General features: G+C 42.8%; 1 protein-coding gene across 4 annotated transcripts in view; it reads left to right on the top strand.

Moving 5' to 3' along the window:
- Positions 1-26275, top strand: part of ABCB6 (ATP binding cassette subfamily B member 6 (Langereis blood group)) — a 39678-nt gene that overhangs the window by 1112 nt on the left and 12291 nt on the right. The window contains exons 1-11 of one of the 4 annotated variants that reach the window (XM_056536852.1): positions 1401-1465; positions 4338-4878; positions 5144-5281; positions 11203-11386; positions 14634-14726; positions 17350-17542; positions 17643-17764; positions 19240-19349; positions 23000-23065; positions 23998-24123; positions 24211-24287. In XM_056536852.1, the coding sequence (XP_056392827.1) occupies positions 4360-4878; positions 5144-5281; positions 11203-11386; positions 14634-14726; positions 17350-17542; positions 17643-17764; positions 19240-19349; positions 23000-23065; positions 23998-24123; positions 24211-24287 (1628 nt within the window). In that variant the 5' untranslated portion in view covers positions 1401-1465; positions 4338-4359. Of the gene's footprint in view, positions 1-1400; positions 1466-2792; positions 2877-4052; positions 4124-4337; positions 4879-5143; positions 5282-11202; positions 11387-14633; positions 14727-17349; positions 17543-17642; positions 17765-19239; positions 19350-22999; positions 23066-23997; positions 24124-24210; positions 24288-26275 lie in introns of those variants that run through there. The other 3 variants (XM_056536850.1, XM_056536849.1, XM_056536851.1) reach the window with 3 other exon arrangements.

Below are 26275 nucleotides of genomic sequence, written 5' to 3'. Positions count from 1 at the left end.
CCCAGCATGCCCGGACAGCCGAAGGCTGTCCGGGCATGCTGGGAGTTGTAGTTTTGCAACAGCTGGAGGCACCCTGGTTCGGAAACTCTGTCTCAGACCCAGGATAGAAGTTTCCAGTGTGTAATACAATCAGGAATACTTTGTATGGATCCCACGTGTATTTGTATTGATACATGAGACATGGTGTGTGTTCAGTGCTACGTTACATTTTGGAGTATGGTGTGGCGGTATTGAGGTACGTTCACACTATGGAATCCATTCCAGCAGCGCCCACCCCACATGGAATCTCTGCTCGGAATTTCTCCATCGAAGACAATAGGAGGCGGCTGAATCGAAATCCAAATTTTGTGCAAAAATTCCCTATGTGAACGGGGCCCTTATGCTGCGAATAGACACAACTTTTGTTAGGTGTTTTGTTTTTGTATATTGTATTTTTTTTTTTTTTTTTTGCCCGAAAAAAATAAAAAACACATAAAACTGCCCCCTCTTTTTGCTTTTGTGGACGTTCTCTCTCCACCCCCATAAATAGTGTGTATTAGTATAGGCATTTTTAATTTGGTGTTTTATCCCCTGCGTTTTTCTCATTACAAGTCATGTGATTCTTTTATCATGTGACCTAAAGGGGTACTCCGGTGGAAAACTTATTTATTTATTTTTTTGTAAATCAGCTGGTGCCAGAAAGTTAAACAGATTTGTAAATTACTTCTATTAAAGGGTACCTCTCATCAAATAAACTTTTGATATATTTTAGATGAATGAATGTTGAATAACTTTCCAATAGCATGTTAATGAAAAATATGCTTCTTTCTATTGTATTTTTCCCGATCAGTCCTGTCAGCAAGCATTTCTGACTCATGCTGGAGTCCTAAACACTCAGAGCTGCCAGCCTGCTTTGTTCACAGCCAAACAGGCTGTGAACAAAGCAGGCTGGCAGCTCTGAGTGTTTCTCCTTTGTGAACAAAGCAGACTGGCAGCTCGTAGTGTTTAGGTCTCCAGCATGAGTCTGAAATGCTTGCTGCCAGGACTGGTAGGGAGACCCCTAGTGGTCATTTCTTCAAAGTGGAAAATTAAATAGAAAGAAGCATATTTTTTAATAACATGCAATTGTAAAGTTCTTCTGCATATATTAATCTATAATATATCAAAAGTTTTTTTGATGAGAGATACCCTTTAAAAAAAATCTTTTTTTTTCTGAGTTTTTTTTCCAGCTTATAGCAGTCTATGGGAGGCAACAATTAAAAAACAAAAAAACAAAACTCTATACTTAAAATTTTTAAATGCCACCCAAAAGTGATCCAAAAAAAAAAAAGGTCCAAAACCTTGTGGTTATGTTGCTTCATATTCCTTTTGACAGGTTGTAGTGACATGTCAAAAGTTTTGATCGGTCGGGGTCTGATTGTACAGACTGCGACTGGTAGCTAGACCTAGCTAGAAGAAGGAGCTGAGCGAGACAAACACTTACACTGTAAGTCTATGGGATTGTCTTGATCATCTGCACTGTTCTCTCCACTCATTCTAACAATTGGTCTGGGTCTGAAAACTTAGACCCCGACTGATCAAAATGTTTGACTTGTCTCTAGGACATACTGCATGAAAAGGTTTGTTTTTTAAAGCGACAGGTACACTTAGTGCCTGATTGTGGGGGGGTCCGAACACTAGAAAGGGGCCCATCTCTTACCTAGGAGCACTCTGACCCTCAGCTTCACGTTTTCCCTCTTTATATGAATAGATGTGGTTTTAGGAAGAAGAGTCAAACACAGGTTGGTTCCATGGAAACCAACCCAAGTCCGTATGTGTTTTTTTTACTCTGTGTGTACTATATGAGGCCTATAGTGTAGCTTTAGCCATTCCTCCCAAAGGAAGCGTCATGCCAATGCTGACGTGTAGCTACATATTTTCAATAGGCCTGACCTGTTAACATTAATAAAGTTTTCTACTTATTTTCAGAATTCTGCTTCAATCCCCTGTGTATGTACCACCAGTTCAGGCTTCTGTGTGTACACTAGGCCTCAGTATTGTGGTGTCCATAGTGATGTAACGTTGCATGGTCCTCACCTCTTCTACAGATTATTACATTTACTATGGTAGTTCCTTGTCAGGCTTCTGTGTGTACACTAGGCCTCAGTATTGTGGTGTCCATAGTGATGTAACGTTGCATGGTCCTCACCTCTTCTACAGATTATTACATTTACTATGGTAGTTCCTTGTCAGGCTTCTGTGTGTACACTAGGCCTCAGTATTGTGGTGTCCATAGTGATGTAACGTTGCATGGTCCTCACCTCTTCTACAGATTATTACATTACTATGGTAGTTCCTTGTCAGGCTTCTGTGTGTACACTAGGCCTCAGTATTGTGGTGTCCATAGTGATGTAACGTTGCATGGTCCTCACCTCTTCTACAGATTATTACATTTACTATGGTAGTTCCTTGTCAGGCTTCTGTGTGTACACTAGGCCTCAGTATTGTGGTGTCCATAGTGATGTAACGTTGCATGGTCCTCACCTCTTCTACAGATTATTACATTTACTATGGTAGTTCCTTGTCAGGCTTCTGTGTGTACACTAGGCCTCAGTATTGTGGTGTCCATAGTGATGTAACGTTGCATGGTCCTCACCTCTTCTACAGATTATTACATTTACTATGGTAGTTCCTTGTCAGGCTTCTGTGTGTACACTAGGCCTCAGTATTGTGGTGTCCATAGTGATGTAACGTTGCATGGTCCTCACCTCTGCTGCAGAAAATTACATCACTATGGTAACGACAACATTGAGGCCTAGTCCATACATAGTCCTGATGAAGTTAATGATAGTGGTGGTGCAGGATCCGGCAGGGGGTTTATGCGCATTTAGCTGAATATCCATAGTAATGGTTCAGAGGTGATCTAATTGTGGCAGTTTTCTAAGGCAATCTCCTTCTGTTTAAAAACTACAACTCCCGGCTTGCCCGGTCAGCCAAAGACATGCTGGGAGTTGTAGTTTTGAAACAGCTGGAGAGACCCTGTTCTAAGGTATACGGGCAGCACATTTCGGTCGCCATGGCAATCTTTGTTATTTCCCTTTTGTTTTAGTGACAGCTTCAGTTTCATGTACAATGCCACAATCCTTTTTGAAGAGTTTTGTGGTAAAACCTACTAAACCTGCTCTGAGAAAAGGACGTCACACAATGATAACATTACGCAAACATAATAAATAGCTTTGTGGCGTAGGTGGACCCATCCTCATCCGTGCACATTGCTGACCTCATAGTGATTGGCATAAAAATATACACGGCTATACTTACCACTGGTGCCCCTGTGCAATCTCCTGTGCGAAGCCCCGACTCTCCCCGGGAGCTGCACGTCACAACCTTCCCCCCCCCTTCCATATATCTCTATGGGAGAGCTGTTCGGCTGTCTTCGGGCTCTTCCATAGAGATATATGGAGGGGGTGTGGGGGCCCCCACTTTGGGTGGGGGTCATGACTCGCAGCTCCTTGGGAGAGCCGGGGCTCTGAACAGGAGTTCACATAGGTCCCTAGCGATCGGATTTGTGTATAAGGGGATACGTTTTTCTGTCATTTTAAGTATGAGACATCTCCTTTAAATTTTGGGTCCATGGCCAGAGACCTCCCCAGTGATCAATCCTTAAAAAAACAAGAGGACAAACAAAAACTCAGTAATTGTGATAAACTCGCGCAATGATGAGGTAAGAAAGGGAGGTCAGAGGTCAGGATTGGACCCAGAAGATGATATCCAGAATGACAGGGGGAACTACAGAAGTCTTAATAAAGAAGGGTCAGCACTGTAAGGACCCATTTACACTATGTTTTTTTCTGAGTGCAATTTCTGCTGCGCCATTCACACTACAAAATTTCCATGGTGAGATAAACATCTAGCACTGAAATTATTTCCAGTTTGTAAACTATTCCACTTAAAAAAAGAAAAGAAAAAAAATGTAAATTTTTTTTTTCCCTTCCTAATGTTTTTTTTTCTCTTAATTTTACCCTATAAATATTTTTTTTCTGGCTATATAATACGCTATATGGTCAAATAAAGGATGCCAGTGAAAAGTTCAAATTATTTTAAAAATAAATATAAGCCCTAATATAACCCGGTGGAGTCTTTTGAAGATGAGGAGGAATAATATGTAAGCCACAAATCTGAATTTGAGAAGGGGTTCATTGTGATAGAAAATGTTTAAAATTTGTATTTTACAGTTAATAATAAACTTTGTGTTAAACCAGAAAACCTGATACTTTGAACCTATACTTTTGGTTCTCTTTGCTCAGTTTTTGGATGTGGACGTTCTAGTAGATCAGATTCTGGATTTCACTGTAGTTATGATATTTTGTATTTTCTAGGTATTCGACCCCTTTTGGAAGAATGGCAGCACTAGGAAGTTACTGTGAACACAATGGTAGCGTGTCCCAGGCGTGGCTGGACCATGGACTGTCTCCCTGTTTTTATTTCACCCTGGTCCCGTCTGTTCTTCTCTGCTTTTCTTTTCTTCTGGGGACTCTACAGTCGGTCTTCTACGTCAAGCATAGCCGGGCGATGGAGCCCAAGTACGTCCCCAAGTCACGACTTTACCGCCTGCAACTCTTACTGACCATAGTGTTCATGGCCCAGGCTCTGGGAGGTCTGATCTGGCAGTCTGCAGGGACTGAGGTCTTGTATGGGTACATGATTGTATACGGCTGCCTCTCCGTGGGGGCTTGGGGCTTCAGTATCTGGCTGCTTCATTTGGAGCGTACGAGGGCCCTGGAGCGAGAGCGGAGCAGGGGCCACGGAGTGGTGCTGCTTCTCTTCTGGGCACTGGCCTTTGCTGCCGAAAACCTGGCGTTCATATCGTGGATGAGCCCGCATTGGTGGTGGACATCGATGGACAATGTGTCACAAAAGGTATGTCCTGAGGTTTCTATATAACACAATACAAATAAAATCAACAAATCACAACAACTTTCCTGCAAAGTTTATGGGCATCCTAAGGCCAGTACTAGACTATGAAGTCATTATGTATCCAAGTCGTCAAGTCCTTATGTATAATATATAGCTAGGTCGTTGTATACAGCATTGTAGTGATATATTGTTGGCCTAAGTTTTACATTTTTTTACTGTACTTTTGGTGTCCATCATGTACAATCTCAATCTGACATTGTTTTTACAGGTGCAGTTTGGCTTGTGGATTCTACGATACCTCTGCACTTTGTTCCTTTTCATGCTGGGATTTCTAGCCCCCGGACGGCCACACAAGCCGTACATTCTGCTTATCAATGAAGATGAAAGAGATATTGAGCATACACAGGTACGTATGTGGGGGGGGGGGGGATACACATAAAGAGCCGTTTCCATGAATACTGCCTTCTAGATACAAGAATATAACTACTATAATACTGCCCACTATATACAAGAATATAACTACTATAATACTGCCCACTATATACAAGAATATAACTACTATAATACTGCTCCTATATACAAGAATATAACTACTATAATACTGCCCCTATATACAAGAATATAACTACTATAATACTGCCCATATATACAAGAATATAACTACTATAATACTGCTCCTATATACAAGAATATATCTACTATAATACTGCCCCCCATATACAAGAATATAACTACTATAATACTGCCTCCTATATACAAGAATATAACTGCTATAATACTGCCTCCTATATACAAAAATATAACTACTATAATGTAGTAGATACAAGAAACAGTTCGGTCGGCACCACTACCTCAGAAACACCTGTGAATGGACTACTCCTGATGCTGGCAAGCAAGGAGTTAACTGGCAAGACAGTCCGTAGGTAACACTGAATCACTGCTTATCCACTGGGTTCCCAGTCCCCTGGAGCAAAACTTTCAAACATAAATGGTGGAGAAGTAACAGGGACGTCACTCACCGGGATGCAGTAAAAACGTTTCCTTTATTTCAACAGTGCAGACATACGAGCACGAACATCGGGAGCCACAGCCAAACAGCCGCTAGCCGGGTTACAGCTGTGTCACGTGTCTTCACACGCTTCTTCAGACTCTACCTGTTCCGGCTGCACGCCAGCATTATCGCTACTCCTACCTGGTGACGTGTAGGGAACAGGTGTACAATTAGATACAAAAAGTGATACAAAATTTAAAAACAGTACAAAAAGGCATTAGGCTGAAACAATGCAACACTAGCAATTATAAGAATACACTGAAGTCCAGTCTTTCATTAAGACCGAGGTTCCCCGCTGCATCTAATTTAATAATCCATTTGGCTTCTACCTGTATCAAAGTTTTCTTTCTATATTGATTTTCTTTGCAGCAGACAACCTCCAAGCCCTGAAAGACTAGAGTATCATGCAAGCCATTATGGATGGAATTCATATGTTCAATGAACCTAGGGACTCCTTTTCTGGATCTGATAGAGTATATATGTTCCCTAAAACGGGTGTTCATAGCTCGTTTCGTACTCCCTACGTAGAATCTCCTGCATGCACAAATCACATAAACAACATATACTACCCACCGGGATCTGCAGGTTATAAGCATTTTAACAGGAATCTCTTCACCTCCTACAAAGACAGTTTTTCCTATCTTTAGATGTGGGCACCAGATGCAAGAGCCGCACCTGTGGTTACCCACTGGCCCAGCTCTGGTAAGCCAATCTTTGTTTCTCGGTTTTGATGTGAAGTTGCTACTGGTAACAACATCCTTAAAATTTTTGCAACGTCTGAAAGGGACCAGTGGTTTTGCATTCACTATTTTGCCTAGATCGTTATCATTCATGATCAAAGGCCAGTTCTTATGTACAGCGGATCTAATGATTTTTTCAAGGGGGCTGAACTTAAAAGAAAAAGAAAAGCGAGGCTGATCATTTTTAATCTTTTTGCGTTTTTTGAAGAGGAGGTTTCTCCTATCCTTAGCAAAAGCTCTCTCTAGAGCTTCATTCAACAGTTTTTCGGGGTACCCACGCGCCTCCAGTCTCCTCTTCAGCTCTCCAGCTTGTTCCAAAAATTTATCATTTGTATTATTAATTCTGCGTAGACGTAAAAATTGTCCATACGGTAAAGAGGTTTTAACGTGATCAGGATGATAGCTGGAGAACTGAAGAAGGGAGTTAGAGGCCGTGGGTTTTCTGAATCCAGAAGTGCAGATATTACCATCTTTAAATTCAACTAGAACGTCCAAATATTCCATTTTACTTTTGTCGGCCTTACTAGTGAATTTAAGGTTCATGTCATTACTTGTGTTTAAGTACTCCACAAACTTCCCGAAGTCCTCCAGTGTGCCATCCCAGGCTATGAAGACGTCGTCTACAAACCTGAGATAGCATCTGACAGTCTTCAGGAAGGGATTTTGGTCAGAGAAAACATATTTGCTTTCGAACGCAGCAACGTATAGATTTGCAAAGGTACAGGCGACGGGGGTGCCCATAGCCGCACCCCCGATCTGTCTGTACCACACATCATCAAATTGAAACGTATTATTTTCCAGTACAAAGGAAAGGGATTCACATATGAAGTCAATGGTATTTTCACTTTTGTCTGTACGTGTCAGAATTTCATGTATGCATTCAACTCCTCTTTTTTGCGGTATACTCGTATATAAACTCTCTATATCAATAGAGGCCAAAATAACATTTTCAGAACAAGGCAAGTCCTGAATGCACACGAGAAACTGATTTGTGTCCTTAATCAGCGATGGCACTTCTTGCAAAAGGGGTCGCAGTAGCCACTCAAGATATTTAGAGAGTGGCTCTGTGAACGACCCCTTCCCCGATGTTCGTGCTCGTATGTCTGCACTGTTGAAATAAAGGAAACGTTTTTACTGCATCCCGGTGAGTGACGTCCCTGTTACTTCTCCACCATTTATAACTACTATAATACTGCCCCTATATACAAGAATATAACTACTATAATACTGCCCCTATATAAAAGAATATAACTACTATAATACTGCCTCCTATATACAAGAATATAACTACTATAATACTTTCTCCTATATACAAGAATATAACTACTATAATACTGCCCCTATATACAAGAATATAACTACTATAATACTGCCCCTATATAAAAGAATATAACTACTATAATACTGCCTCCTATATACAAGAAAATAACTACTATAATACTGCCTCCTATATACAAGAATATAACTACTATAATACTGCTCCTATAAACAAGAATATAACTACTATAATACTGCTCCTATATACAAGAATATAACTACTATAATACTGCTCCTATATACAAGAATATAACTACTATAATACTGCTCCTATATACAAGAATATAACTACTATAATTCTGCTCCTATATACAAGAATATAACTACTATAATACTGCCCCTATATACAAGAATATAACTACTATAATACTGCTCCTATATAGAAGAATATAACTACTATAATTCTGCTCCTATATACAAGAATATAACTAGTGGAAAGAAATGGAGTTGTCCAGAGCAGGATGTCAAGCAATACGATATTTATTCAGCGGTAACTGTGGGTGATGACAAGGTGACGCGTTTCAGCCGCACTCAGCAGCCTTAGTCATGACTAAGGCTGCTGAGTGCGGCTGAAACGCGTCACCTTGTCATCACCCACAGTTACCGCTGAATAAATATCGTATTGCTTGACATCCTGCTCTGGACAACTCCATTTCTTTCCACTATTATATGGACTGAGGTCCGGTCCGGTCCGTGAGCGGGAGGGGCGATCGAGTGAGCTGTGCCGCACCTGCTGCACCTAAGAATATAACTACTATAATACTTCCCCTATATACAAGAATATAACTACTATAATACTGCTCCTATATACAAGAATATAACTACTATAATACTGCCTCCTATATACAAGAATATAACTACTATAACACTGCTCCTATATACAAGAATATAACTACTATAATACTGCTCCTATATACAAGAATATAACTACTATAATACTGCCTCCTATATACAAGAATATAACTACTATAATACTGCCTCCTATATACAAGAATATAACTACTATAATACTGCCTCCTATATACAAGAATATAACTACTATAATACTGCCTCCTATATACAAGAATATAACTACTATAATACTGCTCCTATATACAAGAATATAACTACTATAATACTGCCCCTATATACAAGAATATAACTACTATAATACTGCTCCTATATACAAGAATATAACTACTATAATACTGCTCCTATATACAAGAATATAACTACTATAATACTGCCCCTATATACAAGAATATATCTACTATAATACTGCTCCTATATACAAGAATATAACTACTATAATACTGCTCCTAAATGAAAGAATATATCTATATAACTACTATAATACTACTACTATTCTGCAGATTGTTCTGCTTGTTTTCCTGTGTGATGTTGGGGGTCAGTTATCTTCTCTATGACCCATAGGATATAGGGGGAGATTTATTAAAACCCATCCAGATGAAAAGTTGCTGAGTTGCCCATAGCAACCAATCAGATTGTTTCTTTCATTATTGAAAAGGCCTCTTTAAAAGTGAAAGCAGCGATCTGATTGGTTACTATGGGCAACTCAGCAACTTTTCCTCTGCACTCAGGTTTTGATACATCTCCTCCTATATAGTGTATACAGGCAGCTGTACATAACAGATGAGATGTTCTCTGTGCCCTGTGTATAACCCCGTGGAGCGGCCTGCGGGGGGGGATTATGCTGGTTTTAGTGTAGCAGCCTCAGCACATATGGACGGCTGGAGTAGTAGTATCTCTGATGTTTCTCTGCGCATCTAGACATGGTGAGTGCTAAAGTGGTATATAGGTCAGTTCCGCATCCTTAAACCAGTTTTATTCCTAACCAGTGCGCCTCCAGCTGTTGCAAAACTACAACTCCCACCATGCCCGGACAGCCAAAGGCTGTCCGGGCATGGTGGGATTTGTAGTTTTGCAACAGCTGGAGGCACACTGGTTGGGAAACGCTGCTTTAGAGAGTCACTCTCCTGTGGCTGTAAATCCCAGACCGTAACACTAGCATTGTTTATCCTTTTATTCGTGTACAGATGTAGCAGAGCCGTCTTTGTCTATCCTCGAGTCGAGTTTGTAGTTTGGTACGATGCTTTGCGTTATCAATAAAAGCTACAGCATCCATATTAACTTTTCTTATTCTAATATTAGAAACTCAACTCTGCTATGTGTGTGCTTAGTGTGCCTTCAGCTGTTGCAAAACTACAATTCCCAGCATGCCTGGACAAGCTGGGAATTGTAGTTGTGCAACAGCTGGAGGCACACTGGTTGGGAAACACTTCCATAGCTGCTATGTTTTATTTAAAGCAGTACTTTTTTTAATTTATTTTTTTAAATCAACTGATGCCAGAAAGTTAAACAGATTTGTAAATTACTTCTATTAAAAAAATCTTAATCCTTCCAGTACTTATTAGCTGCTGAATACTACAGAGGAAATTATCTTCTTTTTGGAACACAGTGCTCTCTGCTGACATCATGACCACAGTGCTCTCTGCTGACATCCCTGTCCATTTTAGGAACTGTCCAGAGTAACAGATGTTATCTATGGGGATTTTTTTCCTACTCTGGACAGTTCTTAAAATGGACAGAGATGTCAGCAGAGAGCACTGTGCTCGTGATGTCAGCAGAGAGCTCTGTGTTCCAAAAAGATAAGAATTTCCTCTGTAGTATTCAGCAGCTAATAGGTACTGGAAGGATTAAGATTTGTTTTAATAGAAGTAATTTACAACTCTTTCTGGCACCAGTTTTCCACCGGAGTACCCCTTTAATCTTTGAGTTTGTGGCTTAAAGGGTTACTCCGCTCCCCAGCGTCCGGAACATTGAGTTCCGAACACTGGGTGTGGGCTTCCGTGTTAACGCCCGCACCCCTCGAGACGTCATGCCCTGCCCCATGATGCCCCGCCCTCTCAATAAAAGTCTATGGGAAGGGGGTGCGACTGCCATCACGCCCCATGGCTTAGGGATTTTTTTTCTTAAAACAGCACCACATATTTCCTCAGGTTGTGTATGGTATTACAACCCTGCTCTATCCACTTCAATGGGACTGAGCTGCAATAACTGACACAACCTGAAGAGAAGAGTGGCGCTGTTTTCCTAATCCTTTAGAACCCCTTTATACTGTGATGCTCCGGCATGCTGGGAGTTGTAGTTTTACATTATAAACCATGTTGATTCATTGACTTATCTACTATATTCATTCTTTTTTTTTTTTTCCGTCAGCCTCTCCTGAGAAACGAAAATGAATCCACCTGGCAGGGTTTCTGGAATAAGGTCCGTCTTCTTCTACCGTACATGTGGCCCCGAAGAAATGTTCTGCTGCAACTTGTGGTTCTCCTCTGCATGGGACTGATGGGACTGGAGAGGGTCATCAATGTCTTTGTCCCCATTTACTATAAGAATATAGGTGAGATGGCGTCATTGCTTTACTCTGCTACATGTAATGAGTAGGAATTACATTTCTATTATTGAAATATATTTAAGAACCTCTTAGGCTTCTTTCGCACTGCCGTTACGCCCCGTCAAGAACGACCGTCAAACTTTTCTCTTTCTTTGAGTTTGGCAGCTCATTTTGACGGGGCGCAACGGGGAACAGTGGGTCCCGATGGACACCATTAATGGTCAGTGGGGTCCTTGGGGCGCTGATGGTTTTTTTTTTTTTAGCGGGAGAAAAACACAACGCAAGCTGTATTTTTTTCTCCATTTATTTTTCCCGGTGGCCCCGACAACGGTAGTGAGAATGAGACCTTAAAGGGGTACCCTGGTGGAACACAAATGTTTTCAAATCACCTGGAGCCAGAAAGTTATACAAATCTGTAAATTACCTCTATATAAAAATCTTAAAGAGGCACTGTCATTGTTAAAAACTTTTCATATATTGCAGGACTCATTATAATATGACATTTCACAATATACACCTGTTAAAAAAATTTTACATTTTCACCTGAAATTCAAGCTCAAAATAGCCACCACTAGGGGTCGCCTGTCTTTTAGCCAGACAGACGAGTCTAGATTTTACAGCATACTGAATACCGGCCGTAAAGCATACCGGTATCCAGTATAGGAGATTTTTATTGTGTGTATGCAAAACTACAGATAAAGGATGTGTGGACATGCTGGAAGCTGTAGTTTTACAACAGCTGGAGGCAACACTGCTCTAACACAGTTATTACAAACATTGCAGCTTCAGTTGTTACTAAACTACAACTCCCAGCATGCTGAAATAGTCAAAGCTTTCTCAGACTCCTGAATGACAAAGAAGTTGATCAGACATTCAGGAGTCTGTGAAAGATGAATGACACACATAGTGACAGCTATGCTGATTAGCATCCAGCTTTTCTAGGAGAAGATAAAACAGATAGAACTTTTATCTAAAAAATCCTTGCACTAATTTTATAAAGATCTATTCTTATATTTATAAATTTTATCCTGTTATGAATTCACCATAATGTCTTCTGATTACTGCAGGCAAGATCCAAGTATCTTCCTCTATGTAACATGACACAGCATAAAACCAGAGAGGAAAGGGTTACAGAGTAGAGAGTACTGATTGGCTGACTGCCCAGGCTTGCTCCTGTGAGGGAGACAGACTGACACGCCCCCTCCAGCCTGCACAATGAAAAAGTAACTCACCAGCAGATAAATGCTTATATCTCTGGATATATAGGTCCGAGACACATAAAAATGATATGCACATGATCAGGATTGGGTCCTGAGTAACATATCACTTTTTTTCTTTTTTTTGCCCTGACAGGTACGCTTTAATCCTTCCAGTACTTATCAGCTGCTGTGTGCTCCACAGGAAGTTGTGTAGTTCTTTCCAGTCTGACCACAGTGCTCTCTGCTGACACCTCTGACCATGTTAGGCACTGTCCGGAACAGGAGCATATCCTCATAGCAAACCTATCCTGCTCTGGACAGTTCCTGACATGGACAGAGGAGGCAGCAGAGAGCACTGTGGTCAGACTGGAAAAAACTACAACATTTTTTCATCTGTGATCAATGCCAAGCATGGCGAAAATGGAGGTGCCGATGGGTTAGGTGGGCTTATTGGACCACTGCAGTGTGATTGTGTGGGTCCAATGAGTACAAATGGCAGCCAGGGGTACCTTCCTCCGACATGATCCCCAATGTTCTTGTGCGGTCTGCCTGCCAGACTGATAGTACTGATAATTACGATGATGATATTACATGGTACTGAACAGCACATTGCACTCTAATGATTGCTATTAATAGTCAATAAAAATAATTACCACTCCCCCTTTTCCCATAAAAATATGTTTATAAAAATAAAAAAATTGCGTAATGTGCGGAAATGTTTGTACTTTTAAAATAGGTGTTTATAATCCCGCATGGCAAAATATATCAAATGCCACAATTGCTTATTTTTGGTCACATATGTCAGAATAAATGAATGACTAAAAAGTGATCAAAAAGTCCCATCAAAAATGAGCCCTCAAACATCACCGTATACAGAATAATAGGAAAGCTATATCGAACCAAATAGGACAATTTTAATCCTACTTATTATGTCAAAAAAGTTACTATAAAAAATGTACTGTACAAGTTGGGTATCATTGTAAATTTTGTCATCCCAGAGAACAAAGAGAACATGTCAGATTATAAGATTGCCTGTCCCCCTCCCCCCCCCCCCCCCCCCCCACCACCACCACCACCACCACCACCACCACCACCACCAAATGTATTTATTTTTTGCTTCACCATTCATTTATTGGTCAAGTTATTGCGAAATACAGTTGGTCCCGCAAAAAACAAGCCCCCATATGGCTCCTAGGATGAAAAAATAAGAGTTCTGTCTCTTTAAAGGGGTACTATATATATATTTTTTTCTGCAATCAATTGGTGCCAAAAAGTTATACAGATTTGTAAATTACTTTTGTAAAAAAAATCTTAATTATCAGCTGCTGTATGCTCCACAGGAAGTTGTGTAGTTCTTTCCAGTCTGACCACAGTGCTCTCTGCTGACACCTTTGTCCATGTCAGGAACTGTTCAGAGCAGGAGAGGTTTGCTATGGGGATTTGCTCCTTCTCTGGACAGTTCCTGACATGGACAGAGGTGTCAGCAGAGAGCACTGTGGTCAGACTGGAAAAAAAACTACACAACTTCCTCTGTAGCTTTCAGCAGCTGATAAGTACTGGAAGGATTAAGATTTTTATAGAGAAGTAATTTTTTTAAATCTGTTTAACTTTCTGGCACCAGTTGATTTTAAACCAGTTGAGTACCCATTTTAAAGGCGAAGAGGAGAAACAATAGTGCAAAAATAAAAAAGGGGCTGTCTCTTTAAGTGGTTAATCGGCAAATTTCTAATATACTTGATATTTTAAATCCTTCTTGTTTTTAGGATCTCTGCTTGCTGTCAGTGAATGAGAAAATTCATTGTGCGCAACCCTTTTTGATCCTGTGCATCTGACACAGCCGCAGGTCTCTGATACACTGTAACGAGCCCTGTCCCTGTGTAAAGCAGCACATCTGCAGGGCGGGTTTTCACCCTTTTTGTATGTTTTCGTTCACTGATGGGAAGCAGAGATAACAATGTGGTGAGGGATTCTGACACACGGCTTACATACAACATGGGAAATGCCATGATCATGGCTCTACTGTTTAAGTCTTTGTGTTCTGTGTCTTTTAACAGTGAACCAGCTGACTGATGGCTCCGCGTGGCACTCGCTGGCATTGACGGTCTGCATATATGTGCTGCTCAAGCTGCTGCAAGGTGGAGGAGCAGGTAATATCTGATACCTGCAGTATTGACGTATCTGTTCTTCATGCTTACCGTATATACTCGAGTATAAGCCGACCCGAATATAAGCCGAGGCCCCTAATTTCACCCCAAAATCCCAGGAAAAGTTATTGACTCGAGTAGAAGCCTAGGGTGGGAAATACATCATTCCCTCCTGTCATCATCCAGACCATCATCATCCCCCCTGTCATCATCCAGACCCCCGTCATTAACACCCTCCTCATCATCACCCTGTCATCATCCCCCCCTTCATCATCACCGCCTGTCATCGTCCCACACCCCCTTCATTATCCCCCTGTCATCATCCCACCCCCCCCCTTCATCATCATCCCACACCCCCCCTTCATCATCACCACGTCATCATCCCACACCCCCCTTCATCATCCCCCTGTCATCATAACCACATGTCATCAGCCCCCCCCCCCCCCCCCCCCCGCCCCTTCATCATCATCACCGTTTGTCAATGTCTAATACAGTGGTCTTCAACCTGCGTACCTCCAGATGTTTCAAAACTACAACTCGGAGTTGTAGTTTTGAAACATCTGGAGGTCCGCAGGTTGAAGACAACTGCGGCCTTCGACATCATCCAGACCCCCCACCCCCTTTAGTTTTGTACTCACCTCCGTTCGGCGGGACGTTAAGGTGCGCTGGTCCGGTGCTGCAGGACTGTCCGGTGGGGAGGTCGTCCGGTGGGATAGTGGTTCCGGGCTGCCATCTTCACCGGGGGGCCTCTTCTCCGCACTTCGGGCCCGGAATAGAGGCGTTGCCTTGACGACGACGCAGAGGGACGTTGCTAATTAACGTCCCTGTGCGTTGTCGTCAAGGCAACGTGACTATTCCGGGGCTGGGCCCGAAGCGCGGAGAAGATGGACAGCCTGGAACGACTATCCCACCGGGCGACCTCCCCACCGGACAAGTCCTGCAGCACCGGACCAGCGCCGAGCGGAGGCGAGTACAGAACTAAAGGGGGTGGGGGGTCTGGATGATGTCGAAGGCCGCAATGGTCTTCAACCTGCGGACCTCCAGAGGTTTCAAAACTACAACTCCCAGCAAGCCCGGACAGCCGATGGCTGCCCGGGCTTGCTGGGAGTTGTAGTTTTGAAACAACTGGAGGTCCGCAGGTTGAAGACCACTGAGGGCGGAGAGTTCACTCGAGTATAAGCCGAGGGGGGTGTTTTCAGCGCGAAAAATCGTGCTGAAAAACTCGGCTCATACTCGAGTATGTACGGTAGATACACTAGTGACAATATAGAACAATGTTTCCCAACCAGTGTGCCTCCAGCTGTTGCAAAACTACGACTTTCAGCATGCCCGGACAGCCGAGGGCAATCTTGACTAGAATATAAATAAAGACGGCTCTGCTACATCTGTGCACAGAGGCAAGGGAAACGCAATAAAAGGATAGACAAAACTGGGATTTACAGCCACAGTTGGGTTACTCTCTAAAACAGTGTTTCCCAACCAGTGTGCCTCCAGCTGTTGCAAAACAACAACTCCCAGCATGCCCAGACAGCCGTTGGCTGTCTGGGCATGCTGGGAGTTGTAGTTTTGCAACAGCTGGAGGCACACTGGTTGTAACACTGCTTTAAATGAAAGAAAACATTATATATGTTTTCTTTCATTTAAAGCAGTGTTACCAACCAGTGTGCCTCCAGCTGTTGCAAAACTACAACTCCCAGCATGCCGGGAAATTTTATATTAAATATTTTAAAAAATGATTAAAAAAATTAATAATAAAATTAAATATATATATGTGTGTGTGTGTATGTGTATGTATATATATATATATATATATATATATATATATATATTATATTAAGTTGTCTTCTGTGATTGTACGGCAGTCTACGATTAAGCTCTTTAGCGAAACGCGTCAGACTTTCTACCCTGTACTGCAAAGGAATGAGAAGTTTTTACCTGCAACCTAGTGCCGGACCTTGTCCTTTCTTGTACAAGTGAGTAGCCGGAGGCGGTATCGGCCGGTCTACGGCACAGGTGGCGAGGTGGGCGTGCACGGGGTGAGCGACTCCCAAATCAGCCTTGAGAGATATATATATATATATATATGATATATAATTTTGTATTTCATTTTATTATTTATTAAAATTTTTTTAATCCTTTTTTTTTTAAACATTTTCTGGCATGCTGGGAGTTGTAGTTTGGCAACTGGAGAATATAAAGTAATGAATTCTGTTGCACCCTAGGGGTATGCATAACATAACAAGCAAATGGTACTGCATCAGAGAGGCAGTGATACATTGTAACTAGAGATGAGCGAACTTACAGTAAATTTGATTCGTCACAAACTTCTCAGCTCGGCAGTTGATGCCTTTTCCTGCATAAATTAGTTCAGCATTCCGGTGCTCCCGTGGGCTGGAAAAGGTGGATACAGTCCTAGGAGACTCTTTCCTAGGACTGTATCCACCTTTTCCAGCCCACCGTAAAGCTGAACTAATTTAGGCAGGATAAGTCATCAACTGCCGAGCCGAGAAGTTTGTTACGAATCGAATTTACTGTAAGTTCGCTCATCTCTAATTGTAACATGTATATATTTATATAAAAAAAAATTATATTTTTTTCACTAATCTTTTCTTCCCTTTTTCTTAAGGCGCGACAGGATTTGTCAGCAACCTGCGAACCTTCCTGTGGATCCGAGTGCAGCAGTTTACCAACCGCGAGGTGCAGATCCGCCTCTTCGCCCACCTGCACTCTCTTTCTCTCCGATGGCATCTTGGGCGTAAAACGGGCGAAGTGTTACGCAGTGTAGACAGAGGAACCAGCAGCATCAATAGTCTCTTGAGGTAAGGACTCCTCCGGGAGATGGACAGCTGTCGTGGGGCTGCGGTGCTGGAGCTTTGTATCAGTGATTCATGTTTTTTTGATGTTTTTTGTTTTTTCCAGTTACATTGTATTCAGTATCCTCCCCACCATCGCGGATATCATTATCGGCATCATCTATTTTACTTCTTCTTTCAACGCCTGGTTTGGGCTGATCATTTTCGTCTGCATGACTTTATACCTGAGTGAGTATTTTGGAGAAAGAGATCAATGGGGCCTGGGTATCTTAGACTCCAAAATCTTAGTGTATCATTAGCAAAAACTATGCAATGTAGATAACATTATAGGTATATTGGAAATATACGTTGGTTAAAAAAAAATGTGTATATTTTGGTCACTGTACCTATTGCCTATATGTCTCTATGAGGAATCCAAATAAAGGAAGTGAGGACAAGCGGGGCTGTGTACACTGAGGACAAGCGGGGCTGTGTACACTGAGGACAAGCGGGGCTGTGTACACTGAGGACAAGCGGGGCTCTGTACACTGGGGACAAGCGGGGCTCTGTACACTGGGGACAAGCGGGGCTCTGTACACTGGGGACAAGCGGGGCTGTGTACACTGGGGACAAGCGGGGCTGTGTACACTGAGGACAAGCGGGGCTGTGTACACTGAGGACAAGCGGGGCTGTGTACACTGAGGACAAGCGGGGCTGTGTACACTGAGGACAAGCGGGGCTGTGTACACTGAGGACAAGCGGGGCTGTGTACACTGAGGACAAGCGGGGCTGTGTACACTGAGGACAAGCGGGGCTGTGTACACTGAGGACAAGCGGGGCTGTGTACACTGAGGACAAGCGGGGCTGTGTACACTGGGGACAAGCGGGGCTGTGTACACTGGGGACAAGCGGGGCTGTGTACACTGGGGACAAGCGGGGCTCTGTACACTGGGGACAAGCGGGGCTCTGTACACTGGGGACAAGCGGGGCTCTGTACACTGGGGACAAGCGGGGCTGTGTACACTGGGGACAAGCGGGGCTGTGTACACTGAGGACAAGCGGGGCTGTGTACACTGAGGACAAGCGGGGCTGTGTACACTGAGGACAAGCGGGGCTGTGTACACTGGGGACAAGCGGGGCTGTGTACACTGGGGACAAGCGGGGCTGTGTACACTGGGGACAAGCGGGGCTCTGTACACTGAGGACAAGCGGGGCTCTGTACACTGGGGACAAGCGGGGCTCTGTACACTGGGGACAAGCGGGGCTCTGTACACTGGGGACAAGCGGGGCTCTGTACACTGGGGACAAGCGGGGGCTCTTTTTACAGATGATCATACAAAAACTGAAAACCCCATTTTCCCATTGATTGACAAACCAGGAGCCTGCACAGAGCCCTGCTTGTCCCGCCCTCACTTCCTGTATCACTTCCTGCAGGGACAACATTGTTTCACCCAAAAAAAGCACACATTATTAATGACGGGTGCACTTTAAGCATCGGGATCCAGAAATCTTTAGATGATATGACTGGGAATCTTAGACCCTGAAATCTTAGAAGAAGTGGGGCCAGAATTCTTAGACTCTAGAGATTGTAGGTAATAGGAGTCGGGAGCCCAAAATATTATGCAATGTTAACCCTTGAAATGTTATAAAAAGTGGGGTCTGGGAATCTAAGATGAGAGGTGATAATGACATTTCTGGTTCCTAATCTCATTCTTTGTTTTCAGCCCTGACCATCATCATCACTGAATGGAGAACAAAGTACCGCCGGCAGATGAACACCAGCGACAATGAGGCCAAATCCCGAGCTGTGGATTCATTGCTGAACTTTGAAACGGTGACACAGACCTCTCTGCTGCTCCGTCAGCTATAATGTGATTTCATTGTGTCTGTTTGCTGCGTCCATTCATCTGTTCTGCAGTCACGCACTGCTGTCGTCTCTGTGTGATAGGGTCATGCATAGGGTCTTATACATTTTCTATAAGCGAGAGATCTTGGGGGATCCAGGTAGAGGATCTATGTATTTCAGGATGTACAATAAAACTGTTACATTAGCCTTATACAGTATTAAGATAATGAAGTACCGTATTTTTCGCCGTATAAGACGCACTTTTTCTTCCCCAAAACTGGGGGGGAAAAGTCGGTGCGTCTTATACGGCGAATACACCCCTATCGCGGCGGTCCCTGCGGCCATCAACGGCCGGGACCCGCGGCTAATACAGGACATCACCGATCGCGGTGATGCCCTGTATTAACCCTTCAGACGCAGTGATCAAAGCTGACCGCCGCGTCTGAAGGGAAAGTGACACTAACCCGGCTGTTCAGTCGGGTTGTTCGGGACCGCCGCGATTTCACCGCGGCGGTCCCGAACAGCCCGACTGAATAGCCGGGTTAGCGCTTACAGGACACCGGGAGGGACCTTACCTGCCTCCTCAGTGTCTTCTCCGTTCAGGGATCCCCTGTATGGCCGGCGCTCTCCTTCCTCGTCATCATGTCGTCGCGTAAGTGCGTCGGCGTGCGTAACGACGTGATGGCGGTAACGGAGAGCAAGGATACCCGACCGGCAGCAGAGACAGCGATGGAGCGACATCCAGGGCAGCGGTGACGGGTCCGGAGCGGCGGGGACACGTGAGTATTACCTCCTATGCAGTGGTCTTCAATCTGCGAACCTCCAGATGTTGCAAAACTACAACTCCCAGCATGCCCGGACAGCCAACGGCTGTCCGGGCATGCTGGGAGTTGTAGTTTTGCAACATCTGGAGGTCCGCAGGTTGAAGACCACTATTGGGTTCAAAAATCTTAATTTTTTTAGATTTTGCACCTATAAAGTGGGTGCGTCTTATACGCCGGTGCGTCCTATAGGGCAAAAAATACGGTAAATAATTTTTTTTTTTTTTTAAATATATACATGTACAGTCATGGCCGTAAATTTTGGCACCCCTGAAATTTTTCTAGAAAACAAAGTATTTCTCACAGGAAAGGATTGCAGTAACACATGTTTTGCTATACACATGTTTATTCCCTCTGTGTGTATTGGAACTTAACAATAAAAAGGGAGGAAAAAGAAAGCAAATTGGACATAATGTCACCAAACTCCAAAAATGGGCTGGACAAAATTATTGGCACCCTTAACTTAATATTTGTTTGCAAACCCTTTGGAAAAAATAAGTGAAATCAGTGTCTTCCTATAACCATCAATAAGCTTCTTACACCTCTCAGCCGGAATGTTGGACCACTCTTCCTTTACAAACTGCTCCAGGTCTCTTATTGGAAGGCGCCTTTTCCCAACAGTAATTTTAAGATCTCTCCACAGGTGATCAATGGGATTTAGATCTGGACTCATTGCTGACACTTCAGAACTCTCCAGAGCTTTGTTGCCATCCATTTCTGGGGGCTTTTTGACGTATGTTTGGGGTCATTGTCCTGCTGGAAGACCCAAGGTCTCGGATGCAAACCCAGCTTTCTGACACTGGGCTGTACAGTGCGGAGTTTGGTGACATTATGTCCAATTTGCTTTTTTTTTTTCCCCTCCCTTTTTTGGTTTAGTTCCAATACACACAAAGGGAATAAACGTGTATAGCAAATCATGTGTTACTGCAATCCTTTCCTGGGAGAAATGCTTCATTTTCTTGACAAATTTCAGAGGTGCCAACATTTACGGCCATGACTGTGTGTGTATGTATGTATATATATATGTGTGTGTGTATATGTGTGTATATATATATATATATATATATATATATATATATATATATCTCAATCATATGTTTTAATTAAAGCAGTTATGTCCAAGACCACCTCTCTCACTACTAAACGACACTTCCCAGCATTCTTTGTTAATAGTGTATTAACCCTTTTATCTTTAAAGGCTTCATATGTTATCCATGTTTTATTATTCTTTTTTTTTTAAATGCCCAAATGCTTTAAAATAGGAGTTATTTCCCATCCCGATCCCATCCCTGTTCAGGCTCTCATCTGCACCCCAGTCTTCCTTTTGGAGCAGTTCTCCCGGGGATTTTGGGCAATACTCTGGGCATTGTGGGTTCCATCTCTGACCAGGGATGCCCAGGAGTATGGCCGGGACCGCTGCCGTGGTCACATGATGACTGGAAGACCGGGCTGCAGATATGAACCTGAATGGGAGATCTGCATGGGATCAGAAAGGTAAGTAAATGCGGTTTTTATTGATTTTGGGCCTCTTTTTTTTTTTAAAGGATAGGGATAATTAATTTTTAAGGATTACTTCGCTTCTCAGCGTTTGGAACAAACGAGCTTGTGACGTCATAGGCCTGCCCCATCATGATGTCACACCCCGTCCCCTCAATGGAAGTCTATGGGAGGGGGACTGACGGCTGTCACGCCCCCTCCCATAGACTTGCATTGAGGGGGCGGGGTTGACATCATGAGGGGGGCAGGGCTATGACATCACAAGCTCCCGGCTCCAACGTTCGGAATAGTTTGTTCCAAACGCTAAGCAGCGAAGTACCCCTTTAAGGGTTAATACTTTGGACTGTTTGATGAGCAAATCAATGCTTAGTCCAGTGTTTCCCAACCAAGTTGTCTCCAGCTGTGACAAAACTACAACTCCCAGCATGCCCGGACAGCCTTCGGCTGTCCGGGAATGCTGGGAGTTGTAGTTTTGCAACCATTGGAGGCACCCTGGCTAGGAAAACACTGGTTTAGTTGCTGTAACCACATCGGGGTCACCATAGAAGCATAGATACATTTTTGTGTGTATCCGTGCAGTGACAGAAATGGGACAATGGGTGACCGGGTGACAGAAGAACAACCCCATAAGAACTAGCATGGCTGACATTGGTGACTGGCAGACAGCTACTTACTGTTCTTAAAAAAAAAAAATGTCAGGAGACGTCTGGATGGAGCGATTACAGTTTGTTTTAATGGTTTTTATTACAGATGAGGGAACTTACAGTAAATTCGATTCGTCACAAACTTCTCGGCTCGGCAGTTGATGACTTTTCCTGCATAAATTAGTTCAGTTTTCCGGTGCTCCGGTGGGCTGGAAAAGGTGGATACAGTCCTAGGAGACTCTTTCCTAGGAATGTATCCACCTTTTCCAGCCCACCGGAGCACCTAAAGGCTGAACTAATTTACGCAGGAAAAGACATCAACTGCCGAGCCGAGAAGTTTGTGACGAATCGAATTTACTGTAAGTTCGCTCATCTCTAGTTTTTATCTTTAAACTTTGCCTGGGGCAGAAGTCGGCCATTGGTGGTAGTTATTTACTTTCCACACTTCTGGCTTCGATAGACTTTATTTGGAACATTTATCAAAACGTGTGTAGAGGGTTTAGCTGACTAGTTGCCCATAGCAACCAATCAGATTGCTTGTTTTAGTTCTTAGTCCTTTTCAAAAATGAAAGCAACGATCTGATAGGTTGCTATGGGCAACTGGGCAACTTTTCCTCTGGACGGGTTTTGATCATTTATATCCCTTAATCCTGACACCTTCCCTCTTTTCTTCCAGGTGAAGTACTACAATGCCGAGTCTTATGAAGTGAACCGGTTCAACGAAGCTATAGTGAAGTACCAGGTAAGATTTAGGATTTTCTCCTCCGACCATCTTCTATTGCATTATACAGTAACGTTCCTGAAAAGAACTACACAACTTCCTGTGGAGCATACAGCAGCTGTTAAGTACTGGAAGGATTAAGATTTTTATATAGAAGTAATTTTACAAATCTGTTTAACTTTCTGCCACCTGATGATTTAAAAATATTGGGGGGAGATTTATCAAAACCTGTCCTGAGGAAAAGTTGCTGAGTTGCCCATAGCAACCAATCAGATCGCTGCTTTCATTTTTCAGAAGCCCTTTTCAAAAATGAAAGTTGGTTGCTATGGGCAACTCAGCTACTTTTCCTCTGGACAGGTTTTGATAAATCTCCCCCCAATATTTTTTAATAATCTGGTGGCAGAAACTTAAACAGATTTGTAAAATTACTTCTATATAAAAATCTTAATCATTCCAGTACTTATCAGCTGCTGTATGCTCTGAACACTGTGCTCTCTGCTGGCACCTCTGTCCATGTCAGGAACTGTCCAGAGCAGAAGCAAACCCCCACAGCAAACCTCTCCTGCTCTGGACAGTTCCTGAAATAGACAGAGGTGTCAGCAGAGAGCACTGTGGTCAGACTAGAAAGAACTACACAACTTCCTGAGTATACAGCAGGTGATAAGTACTGGAAGGATTAAGATTTTTATATAGAAGTAATTTACAAATCTGTATAACTTTCTGGCACCAGTTGATTTAAAAACATTTTTGTTCCTCCGGAGTACCCCCTTTAAGCAATCTCTTTTGTTTTTCCAGCAGTTTTCTCACAGTTCATCCTTTCTGTCTCCTACTTTAGTTTAGAATATCTTTCAGTCTTGTGCTGCTGGTCTATCTGAATTTACGGATTATAAAAATACATGGTGAAGGAAGCTTTTCGGTATTTGGTTTTTCACCTGTCATGTTCCTTCTCGCAGGTATCGGAGTGGAAGGTTAACGCTACCCTGGCGTTCCTAAATCAGACCCAGAACCTCATCATTGGTCTGGGGCTCCTGGCCGGGTCTCTGCTCTGCGCCTACTTTGTCACAGAGGGCAAGTTCAAGGTAAGTGTAGGGCCGATTCCTCCTTAACGTTCGCCTTTTAATTCTGTACACGTGGATTTTGCTGACATTGCCCTCTGACAATTACAGGTTGGTGACTATGTGTTGTTTGGAACCTACATTATCCAGCTCTATACTCCTCTTAACTGGTTCGGCACCTACTACAGGTAAGTGACATTTTCAGGTCTGACATGACTGATGTGACATTTGTTGTAGTCTATTCTCCCTGCCAGTGTTTCCCAACCTGGGTGCCTCCAGCTGTTGCAAAACTACAACTCCCAGCATGCCTGGAAATCAAAAAGCTATTCCCTAAATGTCCCACTAAAGAGATATATACACATATATGTGTGTGTGTGTGTGTGTATATGTGTATATATATATATATATATATATATATATATATATATATATATTTATATGTATGTGTGTGTGTGTGTATATATATACCAAAAAGGGCAGCTGCAGCACACCAGAGTATCCAAACGTGAAAAATGTGTTTTATTCCAGCTAAAACATAAGAGTGCTGCTTCAGCTTTTCACACACTACACATATATATATATATATATATATATATATATATATATATATATACATACATACATACATACATGACAAGGAGATGGTGATGTTTCGTGCATAGAGCAGCGTTTTCCAAACAGGGTGCCTCCAGCTGTTGCAAAACTACAACTCTCAGCATGCCCAGACAGCCGTTGGCTGTCTGGGCATGCTGGGAATTGTAGTTTTGCAACAGCTGGAGGCACACTGGTTGGATAACAATAGTTCATGCACATAGCTTGTGCTTATAAATAGCAGCCAAGCTGATGAAACAGGGCTGCAGTGTAAAGCATGGGGTAGTATTGCTGCTACTCTGTCACCCTCCCCCATACTTTACAATGCAGCCCTGTTTCATCAGTTTGGATGCTGTATATAGGCACAAGTTTAAAGGGGTACTCCGGTGAAAAACTTTTTTTTTTTTTTTTTTTTTTTTTTTCATATCAACTGGCTCCAAAAAGTTAAACAGATTTGTAAATTACTTCTATTAAAAAAAAATCTTAAACCTTCCAGTACTTAACAGCTGCTGAAGTTGAGTTGTTGTCTGTGTGACAAATCCCCTCTCCTGCTACCTCTCTTGCTCTGGACAGTTCCTGAGAAAGAAAGAAAGATGTCAGAAGAGAGCACTGTGGTCAGACAGAAAAGAACAACACAACTTCAGCAGCTGATAAGTACTGGTAGGATTAAGATTTTTTTAATAGAAGTAATATTGAAATCTGTTTTAATTTTCTGGAGCCAGTTGATAAAAAAAAAATAAAGTTTTTTTTTTACCGGAATACCCCTTTAACCTCTTGGGGACGCAGGGCGTATGCATACGTCCTGCATCCCCGATCCTTAAGAACTCAGGGCGTACATGTACTCCCTGGTCCGGTATAACTGTTTAGACCGTTCTCAGCGGCGGCGAACAGGTTAAACCACGTGGGTTGCTACGGGCAGCCAGGACCCACGGCTAATGCTGGGCACGGCCGATCGGGCCGATGCCCAGCTTTAACCCTTTAGACTTTGATCGCGGCGTCTAAAACGAAAGTAAAAGAATCCCGGCAGCTCAGCGGAGCTGATCGGGACTATCGCGGCATAATCGCGATCTCCCGATCAGCTTACTGGATGATGGGACGGTCCTCACCTGCCTCTCCGTTGTCTGATCGGCGATCTACTGCTCCATGGCTGCGCAGCAGGTTAGAGCAGCAGATCGCCGGCTACACTGATGGTGTACACGTAAAAAAATACCAAAGTCCAAAATTGTGCATTTTTGGTCACTTCATATACCATAAAAATATTAATAAAAAGCAATCAAAAAGTCCCATCTAAACAAAAATGGTACCTCTAAAAACTACAAATGACGTTGCAAAAAATGAGCCCTCATACCGAAAAATAAAGTTTATACGGGTCATAAGATGCCAATTTTAAACTAACTTATTTTGGTGCATGTAGTTTATAATTTTTCTAAGTATTAAAATAAAATAAAAACTATATAAGTTGAGTATCCTTGTAACTGTATGGACCTACAGAATAAAGATAAGGTGTCATTGTTACCAAATATTGCACTGCGTAGAAACGGGAGCCCCCAAAATTTACAAAAGAACGTGGGGTTTTTTTTTTGTG

This window comes from Hyla sarda, chromosome 8 (assembly GCF_029499605.1).
Source record: "Hyla sarda isolate aHylSar1 chromosome 8, aHylSar1.hap1, whole genome shotgun sequence".
Taxonomy (NCBI): Eukaryota; Metazoa; Chordata; class Amphibia; order Anura; family Hylidae; genus Hyla; species Hyla sarda.
This window is presented reverse-complemented; position numbering and strand designations above follow the sequence as displayed.